The 22,386-nt window shown below is 46.4% G+C and overlaps 3 protein-coding genes across 15 annotated transcripts in view; 2 read left to right on the forward strand and 1 right to left on the reverse strand.

Annotated features, from left to right (window-relative positions):
- The first annotated feature begins 1,520 nt into the window (after window positions 1-1,520).
- On the forward strand, window positions 1,521-6,719 carry LOC310684094 (somatostatin-2-like). Its single transcript, XM_083454555.1, has 2 exons — window positions 1,521-1,982; window positions 4,443-6,719. The coding sequence occupies exons 1-2, from the start codon at window positions 1,881-1,883 to the stop codon at window positions 4,665-4,667; spliced, it is 327 nt and encodes a 108-aa protein (XP_083310681.1). The 5' UTR covers window positions 1,521-1,880; the 3' UTR covers window positions 4,668-6,719.
- Window positions 6,720-15,638: 8,919 nt separating this feature from the next.
- TARDBP (TAR DNA binding protein) overlaps window positions 15,639-22,386 on the reverse strand; it is a 45,845-nt gene continuing 39,097 nt past the window's right edge. For 5 of the 13 annotated variants that reach the window (XR_014514522.1, XR_014514523.1, XR_014514524.1 and 2 more), the window contains 2 exons: window positions 16,676-16,754; window positions 15,639-16,022 (listed from right to left, as the gene is read on the reverse strand). Coding sequence is in view for 4 of the 13 variants with exons in the window: in XM_083454131.1 (XP_083310257.1) it covers window positions 15,857-16,022; window positions 16,676-16,754 (245 nt within the window). In the remaining 9 variants the exon portion in view is untranslated. Of the gene's footprint in view, window positions 16,023-16,646; window positions 16,755-19,530; window positions 20,253-20,302; window positions 20,344-22,386 lie in introns of those variants that run through there. The other 8 variants (XR_014514521.1, XR_014514525.1, XR_014514527.1 and 5 more) reach the window with 5 other exon arrangements.
- Window positions 20,252-22,386, forward strand: part of MASP2 (MBL associated serine protease 2) — a 28,897-nt gene continuing 26,762 nt past the window's right edge. Inside the window, exons 1-2 of the mRNA XM_083453950.1 lie at window positions 20,252-20,517; window positions 21,691-21,913. Coding sequence (XP_083310076.1) covers window positions 20,513-20,517; window positions 21,691-21,913 — 228 coding nt within the window. The 5' untranslated portion in view covers window positions 20,252-20,512. The remainder of the gene's footprint in view (window positions 20,518-21,690; window positions 21,914-22,386) is intronic.

Genomic DNA, 22,386 nt, shown 5'->3' on the forward strand with positions numbered 1-22,386 from the left:
AGATCTGAGAGTTTCCTTTCTCGCTTTGGAATTTTGCTGAGCTTTTAGATGTGTAATTTCCTAAATGCCTGCATTGTTTTATGTTGCTTTGATTCTGCTTCGATGTCTGAGGCTGAACTCACCCCTGGGTGCAGTTGGCCCCTACCTAGCCTCGTTGCAGGATCCCAGCTTCTCACTTGCAGATGGAGCCTGAACCAAGGTAAGGCCAGAGCCTCCTGGACCCCCACTCCCCAGCTGAGACCTGGCAGGAAGCAGCAGCTAGTTCTGCAGGTGGTTGCACAAGGAAGGCTATGATCCATCGCAGGCTTACCTGGAAGCAACCCTCAATGAGCACAAGGGGACGTACTTTGGACCAGTCTTGCTCTGTACTAACCTAGATGGGCTATTAGTCTGATCCAGCAGCCAGACTTATTATGTTCTTACATAGAAAAGAAGGTAGGACTTTCTCATAATACTGTGGAGGAACCATCCAAAGAAGCTGAATGTTGGAAGGTTCAGGGCAGGAAAAAGTAAGTATTTCTTCACATAGCTAAACTCTGGAACTCCCTCCCACAAGATGCAATGAAGACCACCAGCTTGAATGGCTTTAAAAGAGTGTTAGGCAAATTGATGGAAGGTGAGACTATCAGCTAACCATGATGGCTATGTTCTGCTATCACTCTAAGAGGCAGTATGCCTCTGCATGCCAGTATCTGGGAATCACAGGTGGGCAGAGATCTCTCATGCTCAGGTCCTGCTTGCAAGCTTCCTCCTCCAGCATCTGGTTGGCTCCTAAGAGATCAGGATGCTGGACCAGAGAGGCTTTTGACCTGCTGCAGGTTCTTCTCATGAGTTTGATTGCTTCTCGCAACTCAGCAAGTTATGCATACCCTCAAAGCGTCCTGGATTTCCAGGGACCATCGCAGACTTACGAAAGCTGTCCCAGCTTCGGATTTGATCCCAGAATGTCCCTATTTCTCCCACCAGTGATGCCTCTGCTGAACTCGGGGAGGAGGTGGTGACGACTGTGAGGGAGCACCCTGTTGCCTCTCCACGGCTACTGCTGCCAGCCTCCTCCCATGGGCAGCTTGTAGAGGTGAAGAGGATGAGAGGCCGCGGCCACTGAGGCCCAGCCCCATGTGAGGGCCAGCTCTGAGGAGCAGACAGAGGGCAGGGCCATTCTGGGGAGGGAAGAAAGAGGGAGTGGAGCAGAGCGCAAGGAGTCTTGATTTTTATTTATTTAAAAAAATGCTTTGTGCATCCGCGTCTGATCTTGCCCTTTTCTAAAATTTATTTGTCGGTGTGTGTTTTCCATTTTGTAAGCCTACTAAAGAATACAATGAAATGAGGGTAAGAGTTTTTTCTCAGGACAGTGGAGGTGCATGTGTGCTGTGTGGCACATGGGTGTGGTAGCAGTGGCATTTGCCCTTCTTCTGATAAGAAATGCTGTGCAGGGGGGTGGACAAATAAATAGCGGTTGAGGGGGGGTCTGTTGGGGCGAGTGAGAAATGTCCCTATTTTCATCTGAGCAGTGTTGGAGGGCACGGCTATGCGACCTCTTTCCAACTTCCGATGTATTTTAGGAGAGGCTAAGTAAAATAAAATGATTGCACGTCTCCCTCTGTTGTTGTTTTCCCTTCTTTCAATTCAAAATGTGCCCCTGGACTTGTCATTCCTCCGGATCACTAGTCTTCACCCACGGAGAGGCTCGTGCTGACTACCCACCAAAGTGCCATTGGCTTGCCGGGTGGATTTGACTGCCTGCGTCACTCAGGCACAGCTCAGGGTGGGCTTTATAAAAAGCAGGTGCCGCATCCTGCTCTTGAGGACAAGACTGGACTAGGGAACAGCTCTGTCCCTCTCAGCCTTAGAACCAAGGAGCTTCCGGGGGAACCTCCGCCATGCAGCTGGTGGCCAGGCTGATCGCTGTTCTGCTGCTGGTGTGGAGCATGAGAGCGTCCGCCTTGCCCGGGGAGGATAAGTTTTCTGTACAGAGCAGCAGGGTGAGTTGAAAAGGGACAGCTTTCCTTAAAAATTCTAGGGTTTCCTGCAGAAGGCTTTTAAGGTTTCTGGTGCTTTAAAAGATGGGCAAATCCGCCTGGTGGAGGAGAGGAGACTGTGCAGAAGAGGGAGGCTTTTTGGAGAGGATGGAAAGGGAATGGGAGTACGAACAGATGTAAATAATGGGGAGATCTGAGGAATAAAGAAAGTGAGCAAAAGGGGAGTAAGTCAAATACCGAAGGTTGTTTTTTTCCAAGGTTGTTGTCTTTTTTTCTTGAGTAAACTCAAACTAAGGACTAGCATCGGAATGCAGAGAGAACGAAATATTTTCCAGCGCAACCCCGGAGTCCTGCCTGGCTCAGTTAGCAGGACTTATTCCCAGGTAAGTGGAGGCTGGATAGCAGGCTAAGGGAAGGAAGGAGAGGAGAAGAAACAGAAAGAAGGAGAGGGAAGGAGAGTGGGTCCATCAAAGCGAGAGAGAGGTGAGAAGGGCTTTTAGTTAAATGCATGCCTCTTGTTTAGAAAGGATGTCAGCAGTGGCAAAACAGTCCTCTGGGGGGACGCTGCAGCTGAGTGGTAGAGCATCTTCTTCGCATGCCGGAGTTCCCAGGTGCAATCTCTGGCATCTCCAGGAAGGGCTGGGAATATCCCCTGCCTGAAACCCTGGATAACGTCTGCCAGTCAGTGTAGACAATACTGAGCTAGACAGACCAAAGGTCTGATTCAAGATAAGGCAGTGTTCTTCTAATGACTACCGTTTGTTTTCTCCTTTTCCTGATCGAAATCCAACAGGTGTGGTTCCCCAAAATTTTTTTTACAGAGATGGGGACTCCACCTGTTACATTTCTCCCTGTGGTTAAATGCACCACTGGGAAGTATGTGGGCAGGAGGGGGTACGCAGTACAGTCCTAAACATGTCGACTCGAATGTCCTATTGAAATCAATAGGGCTTGCTCTCAGGTGTTTGAGATTGCAACCATAATTTACCAAGGCACAAAGGGCTAAAATAAAAATTGACTCACGTATGCTAAGGGTTGTGATATTAGCTTACTGTTGTGTGCCAGGGAATGAGCTAAGCTATTACTATTTCCAATTTTAAATGCCTTTATTCGCTGTCACGCTGCGCAATTTAGCTCTGTCTCTGATGAACTAGCATCTTTATTTGATCAGGGAGATTAAACTACTAGGCGGTGAAGCCTGCATTCCATTTCCCTTACACCACACATGCATTCTTTGCTAAGCATTAAGTCTATGAGCCCTTAACAGCAGGGTGAAATGCAGAAACCCCATCTATGTAGCTTCCTGGGGGCATTGCCTGTGTCGAATCCCTGTCTGCTGTGCTGTTCTGAAATTTTATTTATGTTTATAAAAAACCATTTGCATGTTTCTTCTCAGTCCAAAAAAGCAGCCCCCACCAAAGTGGCTCAAGTGAGGGAGGTGGGTGGATATATTCTATAGGATAAAACCAGGAACAGGATAAAACAAGCAAAGCATGAATATCAGGCACAAACTTCAAAGGAAGCTGAAAGTGAGGGGGAGAGGAAGTCTTGAGGAAGGGCTGTAGCTCAGTGGTTAGAGCAGAACTTTTCAAACTAGGGCATCTGCTTTACATGAAGAAGGGCCCCAGCACTGATCCCTGGCATCACCAGGTAGGACTGGCCCCATGCCTGAAATTGCTTGAGAGCTGCTGCCAGTCAGTGCAGACAATACTGAGCTAGGCAGGCCAAGGATCTCGCTTGGTATAAGGCGGCACCCTATGTTTCTGTGTCTTCAGGGAAGGGCCATAGCTCATGCTTTGCATGCAGAAGGTCCTAGGTTAAACCTGTGGCATCTCCAGGTATCCCCTCTGCCTGGAGAGATGCTGCCAGTCAGCGCAGGCAGTACTGAGCTAGATGGACCAACAACCTGATGCAGTATTGCAAAAGGCTGCAGTTCAATGGCAGAGCACCTGCCTTGCATTAAGAAGGTTTCAGATTCTACCCTGGCACCTCCAGTTAAAAAATATCAGGTAGAAGGAGAAATGAGAATCCGGTTGATGCCAATTATGAGAATATATTTCAATCCCACCTTCCTTCCAAGTAGCCATACCTGGTTCGTCTCCCCACCCCATTTCATCCTCACAACAAGGTGGGTTAGGCTGAGAGAAGACAGGTGAGCTTCATGGGCAAGTGGAGATTCGAACCCAGGTCGCCCAGGTCCTAGTCCAGCACTCAGACCACTACACCACCCTGGCTCTCAGCCTTTGTATGAGCTGGCTGACCTTTCTGAGAGCTGGGTGCTAGGCTGGGATGGATCTTTGGTCTGATCCAGCACCCAGACGCTTCTTACGTTCTCCATGTATTTTATTTCCCACCGTGACTCTCTGTTTTTAAAACTCCTTTACACTCTCCAGCAAGGGGGGAGGGACTCACTTTCCTGCTTTCTCTTTGCCCTCTGCCCCACTGCTTGCTTTGTGATTACAGGAGCAAACCAAAGCCCGAAAAGGTCTGATCCTGAAAATGCTGGCAGATCTACTGGATGGGGTGGACGTGAGCCGTGATGGGACGGCTTCCTCCGACGCGGAAGACCTGCTGGAAAGCAACCTGGAGGAAGAGCCCTCTGTGTTGGGGAGGTTACCCCAGCTCACCCAGAGGGATCGCAAAGCCCCCTGTAAAAACTTCTTCTGGAAAACATTCACTGCCTGCTAACACCACCAGCAACAAGCACTCATTCCCCAGCCTTCCCCTTGTATTTGCTCGTGGATCTGGGGGGGGGGGGCTCCGACTCTTCTCTCACTGTGTAGGGTTGCCAACTTGGTGGCAGGGGTGGGTGGGGATTAATAGGCCTGGCTCCCGTCTCTTTAACAGAAGTTTGATCTGCAGCTCTTCCTCCTCCCCCCTAGTCCCTCTTTCCTTTTGTGCTATGTATTTAAAACTGTAAGCCTGAGGGCAGGGATTGTCTTGTTTCAATTAGTTCTATGAAAGCTGTTCTTGGAAGACTTCTTGGCTGGACAATGGGGTACAAACGCTCTAAAAAAAACCAATGATAATAAATTGTGTCCAACATTAACTCCACTCAGAGTTGATCTGATTTGCACTTTCCAAAACAATGTGTGACCCGAAACACAGTCATCTTTCAAAATTTGCACTTCCCTGAATTTTGGAAATGCAGTTCTCCAGCCAAGAATTCTTGCAAATATGTTATATCGGGGCAAAGTGTGCATTTAAAAAATGTATTGTGTTACTGAAAAAAGCATATAAAAACACTATAAAAATATTAGGGGAAATTCCTTTGCAAAATGCTTATATCAGGCAAAACCATGTACAAAATTGTGTATATCAGAAGAAATTTGCACCCAAATGCTGTTGAATGTTCACGGAAACTTGTAGTGTGCTCACCATAAACTAATGTGGCAAATGGAACACAAGAAAAATAAGAAACAGTCAGAAACTGAAATTGACAATTTCGCCCATTCCTCAGGCTAAAATTATTATTTGGTTGTAATTACAGTAATCATGCAACCCATGGACTGTAGGCCCCTAAGCTATAGAAACGTAAGGGAAAGTAATGCATTTGCAGAAATTGTTTCCCTCCACTGAACGAAGAAAGAAACCTTTCTGGCTGCTGATGTCCCATCAGAGCTGCCAACTTTGTTACCAAACTATGCTCCTCTGCCTTTAACCATCGTTTGATGTGCAGGCATTGGTATATAGCACTGCTTATCTCCATGCTGCAAAAAGCTTTCACCCGCTGCTTTCTGCAAATCAACAGGTGCTGTTAAAGGCATAGGAGCATTCCAGATTACTTCCCCCCATGAGTTGGCAACATTATCTTCTACACAGCTCCTCAATTCCCACATCTGGGATAAATCACTGGACTAGGGGTATTCAGGATTTGTGGGCTGCAGTCAACTTTTACTTAGAGTAGACCCACTGGGATGTAAAAGCATGACTAAAGCCACATTCACATATTTGAAGCACTATGCTACCACTTTAAGCAGTCATGGCTTCCCGCAAAGAATTCCGGGAGCTGCAGTGTGTTAAGGGTACTGAAAGTTGTTAGGAGACCCCTATTCCCCTTTCGGATCTACAATTCCTAGAGTGGTTTAACAATCATGAGGGAACTCTGCAAATTGCAGCTCTGAGAGGGGAAGAGGGGTCTCCTAACAACCCTCAATTCCCTTAACAAACTACAGCTCCCAAGATTCTTTCGGGGAAGCCAATGAGTGTTTAAAGTGGTATGATACTGTTATGATATGAAGGTGGCCTAATTCAGGTCCATGCATTTCAGTAAGTGTACACCAAACAAAACTTAAAGACGTCCCACTGTTTTTAATAGAAATCCACAGATGAGTGTGTGTACTTTTGTGACAGAGACCGAAATGGACTTCTTTTAGCTGGCATGGAACAGACCGAGGGTTGTTGCTGTTGCCTTTTAACACAGAGCAGAAAATAACCGACCACATGTCAGTCTCTGCAGATCAAACAGGGCTGTTGAAAGGGACATGGAAACAAGGGAGCAGTTGAGACAATGGCTCTGCCCCCACATTGTGCATCATCTCTGGCCTCACTAAATTACTGTACAAAAAAAAATCCTCAACCAGCCATTGTTTTAAAAAGCATCTGTCCATCTGGTGGGGTTTCTTTTGCTCTCTCCCTTTTTTTTAAGAAATAAAAAATCTTCATCCAATGTTTCAAACTTTTGGTTTCATGATGGTTCCATCCACAAATAAAGCATGACCTATGGGCGCCTTGGGAATACGACCTGAAATTTGTTTTTTCCTTTTTTTTCCTTACTACCGCGGCACGTCCTTCGAAGCCTGCTTCCAGGCTTGGATTCCGGACAGATCAAAATGCACAGAGTAAAATGATAATGTTTGCTTCCATGAGACGGAGCAATGGCCACCACCTTGGATGGCTTTAAAAGACATGACCAATTCATGAAGGAGGGAAAGGCTATCAGCTCTGGCTATGCTCTACTGTCCAAGGCAGTTGGCCTCCATTTGTCTCACCAGACAATGGAGTATGCTTCTGCATTAGCAGTGACCTTCCTGGGGTGCGAGCCTGGGCAGCGTATATGAAGGTCCTGGGCTGCCCAGACAAGACCCCCTCTTGGCCTCACTGATGTGGTCCAAAGGAAAGCAGAGCGGTACATTTGGCAACATCTTGGCTGCACGACCTGCTAATAGGAGGCATACAATCATCTTAGGGACTCTACTCCAGATTTGTGAAGGTTTATGCATTAGTCTTTTCTTCTCCTGAAGATATCCCTCAAGGCAGCAGAGGTTTAGGATCAGAGTTTTCCTTCTCCTATTAGGGATTTCTTCCCAGGTTGATGAGCCCCATCTGCCCCCCACTTCCCTTTACAGCATGTGCAGAAACCACCTACTTGACTGTTGGACCCACTATTGGTGTGATGGCCTGGGATTCGGACTTGGAGGCTGAACCTGAGGAATCCCAGCCTGCACAGGGTTCCCTGCCTCCAAAACCAGCTGAGCCGGGGCTGGGGCTTGAGCCTGAAAGGACCTGTGCTGGATCCTCATGTGCAGGCACCAGCTGAGTCTGCTCTGGCTCCTGAGGTGATGGAGGACCCATTACCTGCAGGTGCTCCACTCTCAGCCCCGTCAGGGGAAGCTGAGGTTGCCTCTGGGTCTGGTAATCCTCCAGCCTCTCCTGGGCTGCAGAGGCTTAGGGCAGAGATGCGGAGGGAACTAAGTTCCTGCAGGAGAAGTGCTCGCCTTCAGGCCAGGAGAGGCAAGTCACCTGAAGATCGTGGCCGCCCTATGCCTTGGGGCAGATAAAAGCCAGCCAGCCCCAGTCCCAAGTTGCGGAAGCAACGTTGTTGGTCGCCAGTTCCTGCCTGAACCCTGCCCTGCACCCAGCCTCAGCTTTTATGGACTGCTTCCATATTGCTCCTTCAACCTCAGACTGGACTAGGACCTCGTCTCTCAATCTGCCCATGGGACCAGCACAATTGGCCTTGTCTGCTCAATTCTCCAGAGACTGGATTTACATGCAAGGGAAGTCCCTAACTCATTGAGTGTTTGAGACCCATCAGATACCCCCCACCTGGTTTAGCTGGTCATTCAAAGCTGTTCCCAGGGTGTGGCCACTGCCACATGCTGACAGCTTCTTGGAGTCATAGGTGAGTGAGAGCTGTGCAGGGTGAGGACCTAAAGGGGACAAACTACCCCAGAAGGAGCACAATATGTCCCCCACCAGAGGTACTATCCCTCCCCTAATATCCCATACTGCCCGTAGCCTCTGAATACCAGTCATAGGGAGCTGTTGCATTTATGTGCTGCTTTCAATCCACTGTGAAAATAGACTGCTGGAACCGGCAGCCAAGCTCTTCTTATGTTCTTAAGTTGGCTGGCTTTTCCAAGCCTCTCCAGACAGAAGGCTAAAAGAGATTGCTCATCCTCCCCCATGCTTGGGAGAAGGGCCTTCCCAGGTAACTACCAGAAATAAATGGACCCTCCTTAGCCATAGGCAGCCCACCTCCAAATTCCAGTTGTTGGGAATCACAAGTATAGTGTTATTGTGACAAAGGTTCATCTTTTCCAACATCTGGGTTGCAGCTGCAAAGAGCTGCAAAAATACATAGTGTGGGGACTTTCAAAGGATATCCTGAGGACTAGGAAGAGGGAGGGATGGAAGAACACATTTCACCCGTTTCATTACAGCAATGGCTGGGTTAGTTTCTGGCCCTCCTGATGTTGCAAAACCCACCATTCCTGACCATGCTGGCTGGGGTTAATGGGAACTGTAAAGGGTGTGCTTATTTCTCAAGCATTTCAGCTCCACTTATCACTGACTGTAATTTCTGTATCCCATTGCCATTCAGCTCCCACCTGAGTTTGCAATCCTTGTGAACGATACTGATGCCAACAAAGGAAACACGCTGAATGTTAATTCACCACGGACAATGAACCAGCAGCTAAAGACAAAGGACATCACACACACACACACCAGCAGTAGCAACAGCAGCATCCCCACCACTTTTGCCTTGTCCCTCTCATGTTTGCCTAAAAACCTACACAGAAACCAGTGCCAGGATGGAAACGCTTTCCAGCAGCCTCCTCCCGAGAGGCAGAAGAACCGCACAGCCAGAATCTCCAGCAGTCAACGAGGCATCAAAAAAGCAGCCTGACAACCAGCAAAGTGCCAATGAGAAATGTGCCCTTTGCAAAGGAAGACGGGTGGTGTGTGTGAGGGGAGGTGGTCACATTAGTAGGAATTGCTCATCAGCCTAGGGGTGAAGTCAGGAGCCTTGCAGCCAACGCAGATGACACTGAAGGTGACGGAAGGCTTGTACTGATCCACGCCTCCCTCTGCCCAGCGCTGGGCCATAGGGCTTTTGCATAGTCAGTTTCATGTGAAGAGAAAATGCCAGAGGTGTTGTTTTTTTTTTAATGTGCACTTCCAAGTTACTTTCATTTTCTTCTTTTTTCATATAATTTTTTATTGAGTTTTACAATTTAACAATCAACCAAACAACATGTGACAATTATAAAGGAGAAGAAAACTCCTCCCCATGGCTTCCCTCAGCTTCCCCTTCTGATTCTTTAAATATTTACTACTTCTGCTTGTTATCTTACCTTTATGATCTTACACCTAAATGTTCTATATTCTAATCATCTTCATCCCAAATTTTCTTTCATAATTACATCTTGCACTCAGTTACATTCCATATCATTTCTTGACCTTTGAACTTATTTTCTTGTTTGTAAGTGTTTAGTCAAACCCTGCTAGTGAGTCCATTTCTTTGCAGTATTTCCATAAGTACAATATGGAAGGTTCCCAGTCTTTTTAAAAGTCTTCATTGTCATTGTCTCTGATTCTAGTTGCTTTCATTTTCAAAGCGAATTTCTCCAAATCATTGAATGGCTATAGCTCCCATTAGTAGAGCATGATTCTCTTCATCACAGAGTTGTGGGTTCCAGCATCACATTGGGCAAAAGATTCCTGCATTACAGGGAGTTGGACTAGATGACAGTCATGGTCTCTTCCCACTATGCAATTCTATTATTCTAAGAAAACTCAGCTAGTATCAGGTTAAATACTTTTAAAGGTAAAGGGTAAAGGGACACCTGACCATTAGGTCCAGTCGCAGACAACTCTGGGGTTGTGGTGCTCATCTCGCTTTATTGGCTGAGGGAGCAGGCGTACAGCTCCCGGGTCATGTGGCCAGCATGACTAAACCACTTCTGGCGAACCAGAGCAGCGCATGGAAATGCAGTTTACCTTCCCGCTGGAGCAGTACCTATTTATCTACTTGCACTTTTATATGCTTTCAAACGGCTAGGTTGGCAGGAGCAGGGACCAAGCAACGGGAGCTAACCCTGTTGCAGGGATTTGAACCGCCAGCCTTCTGATTGCCAAGTCCTAGGCTGCTGCCTTATCCTGAGTCAGACCATTGGCTCCATCTAACTCAATATTGTCAATATTGACTGGCAGCAGCTTCCCTGAGTTTCAGACAAAAGACTCTCTCTTAGCCCTACCTAGATATACTGATAATTGAACCCAGGATTTTTTGCATGCAAAGCAGATGCTCTGCCACTGAGCTATGACCCTTCCCCGAGAAAAGACGTCCTCTCTCCCCATCACTGTATCCATTTCCAAACTCCAGTCATAGTCCCAGGTGAGCAAACAAATCACCAAAATCATAGGGGAGGGGGGCAAGAATCTGATCTCGAACCTGCGCTTCAGCACAAGGCCTGCGAGAAGGCAGGCTGCCTCACCCACCCACCACTGGGAGCTAGCAGAGTGGAAAAAGCTGCCTGATCCCTCTTGCAGAGCAGAAAATCCAGGCCAACACTGAGCCGGGGATCAGCTGGCAAGGATGTGGGTTGGTGAAATCCAGGAAGGACTGAGCTGGGGAAGGCTGTGTAGCATCCCCAGGAATGCAGCTTGAATCGCAGGCGAGAGATCCAAAGGAAAGTGCACAACAAAGACATAAACTTCTGCAGCTTGCGAACACAGCAGGATAGAGGGAGGGTGGAAGGGCGCCCCTTCGCATTATTTTCCCCCAGTATGGCTGGAGAGTCGGATCTGAATAGCAAAAGGCTTTCTAGATGACACAGGAGTCTTCGTTTTGCAGGAGCAGGAGAAAGCAAGAGACTTGGGTTATTACTGAAGTCATCCTGCTGATCTGAAAGGCTGCACGCAGAGCGAGCTCCAGGCATGTTATAAGACCAGAAGAGGAGCCCTGCTGGATCAGCTTGAAGGCCCTCCTGGTCCAGCATCTTGGTCTCAAAGTGGCCAATCATGGGATGGGCACTAACAGGAAGCCCAGAAGCAGAGTGCAACTGCTGTGCCCCTGCCTGCTGTTTGATGCTCCTTAAAAGTCATAAGAACCTAAGAAGAGGCTGTTGGATCAGGTCAAGGGAACATTGGAGTCCAGCTTCCTGTTGCCACAGTGGTCCACTGAATATCTCCTGAAAGCCCAGAGGCAGATCATGAAGGCAAGAGCCTCTCTCCCACAGATACCCATAAGAAGAGCCCAGTTGGCCCATCTAATCCAGTATCCTGTTCTCAGAGCAGCCAGCCAAATGGCCCCAAAGGAAGCCCTCAAGCAAGACCTGAGTGGAGGGTCGCAGATACCCCCATCCTTACCCCAGAGAGACTCATTCCAGAGGGTAACCATATTAGGTCTTCCGTAGTGAACACACACACCTTTTTGCCTCTCAAGGAGCAAAAAACTTATTCCTCCCTATGTATGCACGTTTGCTCCTTTGGATAGTGGAAAGAGGGTGCCATTTTCTACCATGGAAGGGACAAAGGGTGATTTTGGAAAAAAGAGAAGAAGCAGCAGCTAGACCATCATTCTTGTTGACACCGGATTCATCTCTCCCCGCTTCTCATCTGGGCTCTACTTAACAGCACCGTAATGACCAGAAATTGCCTCTGACAAATCAGTGGTGAAGTTTGCCTAGTCGCAGCTGCCATGCCGATGGACGAGTCATTATTCTTTCAATTTAGCCCCCTGATGCCTCTTAGCATGCCTTTCGGGCTCCCCGTATGGCGCTCCTTAGCCTGGCTTGCAGGGCAACTGCCCAAGGCTGATCCCTTCCACCCACACCCTGGAGAACGGCCTAATGAGAATGAATGGAAAGCCCTTTCACAGCAAATGGGACGCAGGTGGCTCAAAATGCCTTTTTCTCTTGGCCACTTTAAAACCGGGAGAGGGGGGAAGGGGGAGGGAGGCAAAACTATTCACACCATATATTGGAAGCACTCAGATACCACTTTAACCAGTAATGGCCTCCCGCCTGCCCCCCCCCCCCGAATTCTGGGAGCTGCAGTTTGTAAAGGTGCTGAGAGTTGTTCAGAGGCCCCCTATTCCCCCACCGTACCCTCCAACATTTCTCTGCTGAAAACAGGGACGGCCTAAGGAAAAGCAGGACATTCTGGGATCAAATCAGAAACTGGGACGGCTTCTGCAAATCCGGGACTGTCACTGGTAAAATAGGGATGCTTGGAGGGATACAAATAGGGATACAATTCCCATAGTGGTTTAACAATTAACTCTTCTTCATGGGGAACTCTGGGGACTGTAGCTCCATGAAGGTCTCCTAAGGAAAGCACACACCCTCACCTGTGGATTTCTATTAATATGACTAGGTCATCAACAATGAAGTTTTACTCAGCATACAGTCACTGAAATAAAAGGAACTAAGTGAGGACACATTCACCCTATACATTTAAGGCACTATACCACGTTAAACAGCCATGGTTCTCTGCTCCCTCAAAACAAAACAAAACAAAGTATTCTGGGAGCTGTGGTTTATCACAGATGCTGAGAGTTGAGAAGACTCCTATTCCCCTTACAGCGTTACAATTCCCTGGAAAAAGAGATAGACTATTAAGCTACTCTAGGAATTGAAGCTGGGGGGGGGGTAAGGATAAGGGGATAACTCTCAGCAACTTTAACAAACTACAGCTCCCAGAATGCTTTTGGCGGAAGCCATGGCTGTTGAAAGCAGTATCATAGTGCTTTAAAAGCATGGGGTGAATGTGCCCTGAGTTCCTCAAGCATCCCTAGATTGCTCAGCTCCCACAAATCCTTCTGGCAGTCCAGCAAGCAGCACCTAGCACATGCCTGATCCTAAGACTCCTTTTCAGCAGCAGCAGGATCAACAGTTATTTTGCAACACAGAATCCCCATTAGCTACGAAGTTGAAGCCCATCTTATTCCTCCTGCCTGTGACACTTCATTTTCATCACATATATATTTTCCCCGGGAAAACTTCTGCCTTGAAGGTGCGAAATTGCAATTATACACTTCAAAAGTTGTTTTGAGGAGCAGCAAAGTGTGTGTGTTGGGCGGGGTGGGGGGAACAATGGCTCTCAGATCTTTCAGATTCCATTACGGTCCTTCTGTGAAAACACATCGACTCCCATTACAGGGATGCCACTCACCCACAGAACCTCCATTTCAAGGCTGAGAAAAGTGATTAAGAAAAGTTGAAAGAAACAGCCTCTCTCCCAGCCAGTCTGGATCTCCTTGACCTGCCAAACGAAGGTGGTAAGTGGTAGGGTAGTGGAACTTTCAGAAGCGCAGAGTCCCTTGATGATGATTTTATTATTTATATGCCGCCCATCTGACTGGATTGCCACAGCCACACACCCTCGCAGGCGAAGCCAGGACCAGTCCTACCGCTAGGCAGTGAGATGATTGCCTCAGGCGGAATATGCTGGGAGATGGTGGTGCTCCTCAACTCTTCCTCCTGAGCTCATTAACCATACCTTTCTGTTGGAAAAGAGAGCTGTGCCATGCATCTAGCCCTGCACATTCATGGATCTTGCATCTTGCCCTCCACCTCCACCTTGCTGATCTCCCTCAGGGGCAGTGCAGTGCCATGCTGCTAGTATTGAAGTAGGATACAGAACTATAGCCACAGGTGGGGGTGTCATTCTTTCCTTTGCCTCAGGCAGCAAAATGTATTGGGCTGGTCTTGACTGCACCCTTTCATAACTGCACCCCCTTCTAAGATTATACAACCTTCTGAAATTATACAATATCCTCAGAATTCTACAATAACTAGGGATGCATTGCAACAATCAAGAAGATCGCCATGCGTTGCCTTTCAGCTACAGGTTTTATTTTTCTGTGCACATGGGCAAATGATTCTGAGTGCCCCAATATATTCTTCTGTTGTGAATTAACTTGTGTTTTCCATGAAATTCCATTGTGCATAGCAGAACTCACACATCATTTTCTTGAAACTGAAGGATCCTGTGTTTTCCTTAATTGCTTAGCGTTGGAGCAAAGCTTTGTTCTAACTCCTCCTCAGTGTTTTCTCTGCACACCTATTCCCCTCCCAGAGCTACAATTCCTAGCGTTCCCTGTGAAGAAGGTTCGATTCTTAAATCACTCTGGGGACTGTAGCTCTGGCAGGGGAATAGGGGCCTCTCCTAACAACCCTCAGAACCCTTAGCAGACTACAGCTCCCAGAAATAACAGGTGGAACAATGGAATGTATCTCATGCTAGCCTTGCTAAAGCAGAAGAAGAAGAAGAGGAGTTTGGATTTGATATCCCGCTTTATCACTACCCAAAGGAGTCTCAAAGCAGCTAACATTCTCCTTTCCCTTCCTCCCCCACAACAAACACTCTGTGAGGTGAGTGGGGCTGAGAGACTTCAGAGAAGTGTGACTAGCCCAAGGTCACCCAGCAGCTGCATGTGGAGGAGCCGAGACGCGAACCCGGTTCCCCAGATTACGAATCTACCGCTCTTAACCACTACACCACACTGGCTCTCCAAGCAGGCCCATCCAAGCTAATAGACATGGCTAATTTAGTTCAATTAATCTCAGTAGGTCTACTCGGAGAAGGACTTAGTTGGATACAACCAAGTGGGGGGCAGGCGGAAGGGAGGGAGGGAGGTATGGCACAAGTGTTGGTCTGGATCCCACCCCCTTTGAAATTTTGCACTACATAGCCTGGCTTCTCGGGCGGTGATCTATAGAGTTTGTGCATGAAGTATTTATGTGACCATCAGACACTTGGCACTCCAAGGCACCTCTTCCACATGCTTCAATGTTACGACTTGCCATCAAAAGCATCCATCTGTTTAAAGCCTGGATGCCAAGTCTGGTGTGGGAGCCAAGTCAACAGATGAAATGCAAGTGTGATGTTTGCTCCTCCGCTCCGCTTTATGATGATTTAACGATTGGGATGAAAGCTTGCAGAGCTGGATTCTGACTTACAGTAGCAGATCATAAGAGTACAAGGCTTAATTTGAGTCCCCATGAACTCAGAACCCAAAGGAGAGAAAGGACAGGCTCAGTTTCCAGAGTCTGTCATGCTCTGCTATCTTGGTTGCACCCAGAAAGGGCAGAGACTTCAGTAAAGAAATATAGAGGATTTAAACTGCATTGGGAGGGAGGGGTTAGAAACAGAATCAATAGCAAACCCCTACATCAATAACAACTCAACAGTTTGGAAAATCTGGAGTAAAAATAATAATAAGTGATACGTTTCTGCAGTTTGTGCATTGGGAAGAAGCTGGTTGTCCATGCCACTCAATGTACTTGTATACAGGACTTAACCCTAAAGCTAACAAGCTGTTAGAAACCTCGTTAAGGAATAATACAATTACCAGGTTTCAATTACATCAAGTCAAACATTTTATAACAATACCCAGTATCATAAGCCAAGCCACTAGACGTCCTCTCAACTTGCGAGACATTTATTGCTCAGACCACAAAGAATGGAAAGTGTATAGTTTCAGCAATCTATAACATTTTGTTGGGTGAAAGTATAAGCATTCACAATGGATTTTAAGTCATCTGGGGACAGGACTTACAACTGAACACTGATGAAACTTTATAGAGGTGTAGAAGCGAAAAGGCGCTGTTTAAATCTGTCTCTGCCAGTTGAGAGAGAATGCTTTAAAAACTGTGTTCTTCTGGGACCTCATTCCCCACACTCTGAGCAGAATAAACAATATGCTTTTTTTTCCCGGCGTTGGAAAGAGGTATGGGGAGCAAGCTGGGGAGTGAGGTACCTTTTTCCATATGTGGTAGCCATACAATGGCATTCTTCCATTCCGGAATGCTGTATGTGAAGAAATCAACAAAATCGCCCGTCAGTCACTGCAGCTATATCCACAACTAGTTTTGCTTGTAATCTAAATCAGCAATACACAAAGACTTGGTACTCTGCCTGTTAACTGCTGTAAGACTTTTTATGGCCCCAAATGGGAAAGTCCTTGAACTGAACACACTATTCCCGGTCTCCTAACTTTGGAAATGTCATTATCTACATTGGACCTTCCACATTAGTTTCCTCTACCACCACCACCACCCAGTTTGTGTGCGGTTTGCATATGTGAGCGGAGACCAACTGTGAGTGATGATGGAATGCAAAAGAGACAAAGTTTCACAGTGCAAGTTTCCTAGAGTGGTATAGTGCTTGCAATGTTGGACTAAGATCTGGGAGACTGTGGTTCTAAGTCTCCTACTCAGCCATGAAGCTCAGTGGGTGACCTTAGCCCAGCCTCTGTCTCTCAACCTAAACTTACAGGGTTGTTGTGAAGATAAAATGAGAAGAGGAAAAACATGTATGCCTTTTTGAGCTCCTTGGAGGAAAGGTGGAATATAAAGCTGGTACCAAGAAGTGTGGAGATCAGCACTACCACATAAACCAAAAGCACTAATAAAATGAACAGAGGCAAGCATATTTCAGAAGACTTGTTATTGCTTTATTACTTGTGCAAATAGGGAAGAAAATAGTTGGCAGCCACTGGCAGCTCATGGACAACTTTGGCTGGGAGATCAGGGGCGGTTCCTGTAAAAACACAAAGAGATGCACATGAATTTCTAAACTGAACTTGTGACCCAACAAGGTCATGCCAATGTTACATTGTAAGTCCCTCCCTCATAATGTGTTGTTGTTGCTGTTAATGCTACAATTCAGATAAAAGCATCCTCCCCCCCAAAAAAAAGAAGTTAACTATGTTCTGTATTTAATGTAGACCCATTGAAATCAATGGGCATCACTATTAATTTCAGTGTGTCTATTTGAGTAAAACATGGACACAACCCAGTATCTGCTCAAAAACCCACAAGTGAAAACTGCATCCTTTTACAAAAATCTTGTATATGGGCTCTATTAGTTCCCCCCCCCCCCATCACTAGTTGCCTTTTGAAAGTAATGCAATGCTACGAACAGCAAAAGCAAATAAATGAATCATAACCCAATATAGCAAGACACGCAAAATAAAATTTAAAATGTGCTTAGAAATGTACACTTTGGGAAAAAACACATTTGAAACACTTTCTTTTTTAAGGAAATGTCTTTATTGCTTCAACAACAGAACAGAATAACTTAAAATGCCCATATCTCAATGCAAATGTTTCAAATCCACAGATGATTGTACTGTCGAGGGCTGATGGGAGTTGTAGTTCAGAACATCTGGAAGGCACTGGGTTGCGAAAGGTTGCTTTAGGCATGAAAATTATCTGGAAACTTATTCCTCTGTATGCTTGGAACGGAATCTTCTGCTTATCATCGGCATCATTATTAGCGATCAGTTCTCAAATATTTTCCCTCTGGTGAAAAATATCAACTTGCTTCTCCGAGCTGAAGGGCAGAGGAGGCTGGCACAAATCTGCAGGTGACAGGCAGTGTTTGCTGCCTCACAAAACAGACACCTCGGATAACAAGGGCTGACTGTGATAAGCTGGAAGTGTAATTACAGGATATCTCGGTGCAATTCATCTCTGGAGCAAGGCGGTAGCTGTCACTGTAAGTCAGAATCTCTCTCCATCGGACCTTCTGAGCATGTGGGCGTAGAGAGGAAACAGGCGATAATGCGCAGGAGATTATGTTCCAGTAATTAGAAACGTGGCCTCTGTAAATAAGAAGGGGTGTGGGCGCAGTGGCAGAGCACCTGCTTTGCATGCAGAAGGTCCCAGGTTCAATCCACAGCATATCCAAGTAGGAGTGGGGAAGTCTCCTGCCTTAAACCCTGGAGAACCATTGCTACAAGTCAGGAAAGGCAATACGGAGCTAGATGGATCTACTCAATGCATGGCGTCTCAGGGGAAGGATCATAGGTGTCCTGCAGATCACACTTTGCACACAAAAGGTGTGTGGATCGATCACCAGCATCTCCATGTAATGTCCGCTGGAGAGCCACTGGCAGTCATTGCAGGCAATGCTGAGCTAAATGGATCAATAGTATGACTTGGTATAAGACAGATTCCAGTGTTTATTGGATGTATCCACAGCTCACTGGAAGAGCATCTCCATTGCAGGCAGAAGGCCCCAGATTCAATCTCCAGCATCTCCAAACCAGGCGGGTAAAGAAGCCTGCCTGAAACCTTGGGCAGCTGCTTTCAGTTAGTTTATATCAGCTTTGCCTAACCTGGTGCTCTTGAGGTTGGACTACAACTCCCATCATCCTTGACTATTGGCCACAGTGGCTGGGGATGATGGGAGTTGTAGTACATCAACATCTGGAATGTACCAAGCTGGAGAGGACTGCCACAGGGATGTGGAGCCTCTGACATGCAAGAGAAATAGACTAACATATCCATCCCTACTCTATATAAGGCAGAACTAATATTTTCACTTTACTTTTTCTTTTGTAGGTATGTACGCATATAAACATGTAATTATGCTTAATTTCCAGCTAGATTTGTGATCAATGGTGAATAAAGTAGTTAGTCAGTACATTGCATTACATGTAAAAAGGAATTGTTAATATTTACACTGTCTACTCAGTTTTCAAAACTCAGATCATAGCTATACGTTGCCAGTATCACTGCACAGTTCCTTTATTAATTCTAGCTTAATACCAACTGATAGCACCAAATACGACCACGTACACTACAAGCATAATGTAGTAAAGTGTCATATAGGCCAAGATTATAAATGCAATATTTGGATGCAACAACCCATTAATACTGCTTTTAGTTAGCTTGAAGAAATTATGGCAGTTAATATCTATTCCATATCTGATTTTCAAAAAGTTTATAAATCAGATCCAATCACCCTTAAAGTATTGGGAACGGGTAACTGAGTGCGCTCTGTATCTTTTGCCATGAATTGGGGAAAACCTTTTTTTCAGGCTGAGGACCACATTCTGTTCTGGGCAATGCTCGGGGGGTGGGGCACATGTCAGTGGTGGGTGGGGCTAGAGACAAAAGGAGGTGGAGCAACAAATGTAAACGTTACCTTCATACAACAGGCTAGTCTCTATACACACATGCACACAAATCCCCCTCCAAGCAATCAGGAGGCATTATCAAAGTTCAGGGACACATTTCCACCCATGGAGGGTGTGAAGCTGAGGCAGTGAGGAGCATGGCCTGAGGTTAATTTTCAGGCAGGTTTGCCCTGTGTAGGATCCAATATTGGGTCATACGCAGAGCAGGCCAATTGAAAATAATGGGCATGACTTAGTTCCGTTCATTTCAAAGGATCTGCTCTGAACCGGTGCGGTGTAGTGGTTAGGGTGCTAGACTAGGACCTGGGAGTCCAGGGTTCAAATCCTCACTCAGCCAAAAAGCTCACTGGGGTGTCCTTGGCCCAGTCACTCCTTCTCAGTCTAACCTACCTCACAGGGCTGCTGAGGGGATTACTTGAGGAGGGGGGGGAACCACATACACCACACTTGGGCTCTGTGGAGAAAAAGAGAAGATACAAATGTGATAACTAACTAACTAACTAACTAACTAACTAACTAACTAACTCACAGCTGGATAAAATACCTTTCTTCTTTTTTCTCAACTGAGGGACTGAAAGTACTGTGTTTAAAATAGCTAAACATGCAAAGTCTGCCTTCCGGTTGTGAATAGCACAGCTGAGGCTACACAATCAGCTTCTCCTCCCCTATTACCCATTAAAACAGAAAAGTCATGGTAGTTGAAAAGATCCGGGCTTAATTCCCAGGCTTTGTGAAGGGAGTCAACTTAAGTGTGAGAGCACACATAATCTGATGTCAGGTATATTTGTCTCTTTTCCTTACTATTTTTTCTTTTTCTTTCCCTGTACTTGGTTGCAGAACATTGGCTATATTTCTCCCTGTGTTTACCCATCTTGCACAAGAATGGGGAAGACCCGGCTGGCGAAACAGAGCTGCTATTGCCTCATATGCCTCTGCTTTGTCCTCTCCCAGCCAACCACCAGAACAAATCACGCGCTTCTCTACATCTCTCCCCACCTTTTTACCCTTCTGACTCTGCTTTCCACTACACGGCTCAGCTCAACTTTTTCTCTGAAAAGCTTTTAAACCCGGCACTTGCCCTTCGACTGTGTCCCACCTGAACTTTTCATTTTCTAAGAGAGAGAGACAGAGAGAAAGCAGATTGAGGAGTGCACATGCTTACTTCCACCTATCAGTCGTGTTTCATGGAAGCTATTGACCAGTCTGATGGGAAAGGAAGAGATAAAGGTTGGAGTTCAAAAGAAAGATAAATAACTACTGAACAAACAGAAGGGTGGTTTGGTGTGTGTTTTCCCCCCAAAACAGTGCAAACATACAAGAGACAGCTGTTGATCCCAGAACACAAAAGGACATAAAGAGGGGCATTGCAAGAATGAGGTAAGTTCTATCCAAGATGTCTTTCTGAAAGGGATCTGGAACACTATTCGGTGTAATTTTGACAGCAAAGTAGAATTGATCCTTGTAGGATTGCTGCAAAATTATGAGACAATCAGGACTTTGCAGTCTGCTCTGTGGCAAATTGAAGTATGGGTTGCATGGATTAAATTCACTCAGATTTCTTGGGCAAGCCCTTAATCTGAGAATCCTGCAGAGCAGTGGTCTGTTTCTTGAAGTGAAGGGATGGACTGTATCTCTGCTGTAAGAAGCACACTAAAGGAAGATCCAATTTCGCAGCTCAGCATGCAGTTTGCAAAACAGAACTGGTAGTTCAAATCTCTCTTTTTGTTATCGTTATAAACATAGTTCATCAGAACCCACTGACCAGATGTTTACTTAAGAAATAACAGACATACCTCCTTTTTTGTGAAGTATAAGCCTATTAATAGCTACCACTGGTCATAATTATGGTGTATGCATCTGAACACCAGATCCCAACAGTTGGGAGACTGTTGCTGTTGTGCTTAGGCCCTGCTTTGGGGTCTGATCCAGCAGTTAGGTTCTTTTAATATTCTTATTGCTCACCAAGTTGGGCCCTTCTGCTATTTCTTTTTTTAAATCATAGTCACAAAACAATAGAACAATGTTTCAACTGACAGAAGGGCAATATTTGGCAAAAACGATAGGTTTGATGGTAGTTGTAGTCCAACATGTTGGCTGCTCCTGGTGTAAACAGTTTCCCAAAGAAAATGCACGTGCATATCAGGAATGAGGAGCAAATCCATTTGGTTCATGTTTTAATTGTTCTATAGATTTCACAGATCTGTAAGTCGGGGCACTGCATTTTGGGAAGCCACCATGGGTGAGAGTTTAGTTTGGCTTCCATTTAAAGCAGCGCTGGTGCCCACCCCACTGCTAAAAGGCTGCCTGGGGGGGGCAGCAGGGAGGGTGAGTGGGGGGTTGTTGCTGCCACTGCAAGAAAATACTGCATGGTCGTGTGCCCATGAAGGGGCCCTGCAGCAGCACTATGCTGGGCAGCCCCTGAAGTCCGTTGCCAACTCTGCCTAAGTCTGGGTGCAAAAGGACGGTGTTAATAGGTCAGCCTACTTGGATGTGCATCTTGGGTTGAGTCAGCTTGGCCTCACCACCCTTTCTTCATTGTCTCCCCCGCAGACTTTGCCTCTTCCTCTTCGCCTTTTCCCATGGGGTGCTCAGTGACCTCGTCCAACTGGAGAAAATGTATGGAAGGATTGCATCCCCCGACTTCCCGAACATATACCCCAATGGCAAGGAGAGGACATGGAACATTACTGTGCCCCCTGGCTATGGTATCCGCCTCTACTTTACCCACTTCAATCTAGAGCTTTCCTACCAGTGCGAATATGACTATGTGAAGGTATGTGACATCATGTGAGCATGCTTTTAACGGGTAGTGTCAGGATTGCTGCCCAGGAAGCTCATTCAATTCAGACCCAAGCAACCAACCAAAGTGATATCCTTCACGCCTGGTTAATTTCCAAAGGACTCTTGCTTTCTCTGATCTCTTTGAATTCTTGCAAGTTCATTCCCCTCTTTGTGTGCAGAGGTCCCAGGTTCAATCCCAAGCAACATGTCCAGGCAGAATATACCTTGCCGTATGTCAATGTAGATTATACTGTGCTGTGTGGTCCAATAATCTAACTCAACTTCTTCATGCAGCACGTATTTAAATTGTGGAACTCACTCCCACAGGAAGCAGTGATGACCAACCTGGATGGCTTTAGAAGAGGATTGGGCAAATTCATGGAGGTGGTCATCAATGGCTACTAGCTGTGCTGTTTATGCTCTGCCTCCATGGTCAGTGGGAGCAATGCTTCTGAATACAAGCTG

The sequence above is a fragment of the Podarcis tiliguerta genome (assembly GCF_965153285.1).
Source record: "Podarcis tiliguerta genome assembly, chromosome: 8".
NCBI lineage: Eukaryota > Metazoa > Chordata > Lepidosauria > Squamata > Lacertidae > Podarcis > Podarcis tiliguerta.

Excerpts from the sequence above, each read along its gene's own strand:
- LOC310684094 (XM_083454555.1), top strand. The coding sequence starts at position 1,881 with ATGCAGCTGGTGGCCAGGCTGATCGCTGTTCTGCTGCTGGTGTGGAGC. Across the intron at positions 1,983-4,442 it reads TTTCTGTACAGAGCAGCAGG|GAGCAAACCAAAGCCCGAAA; the intron begins GTGAGTTGAAAA and ends TTGTGATTACAG.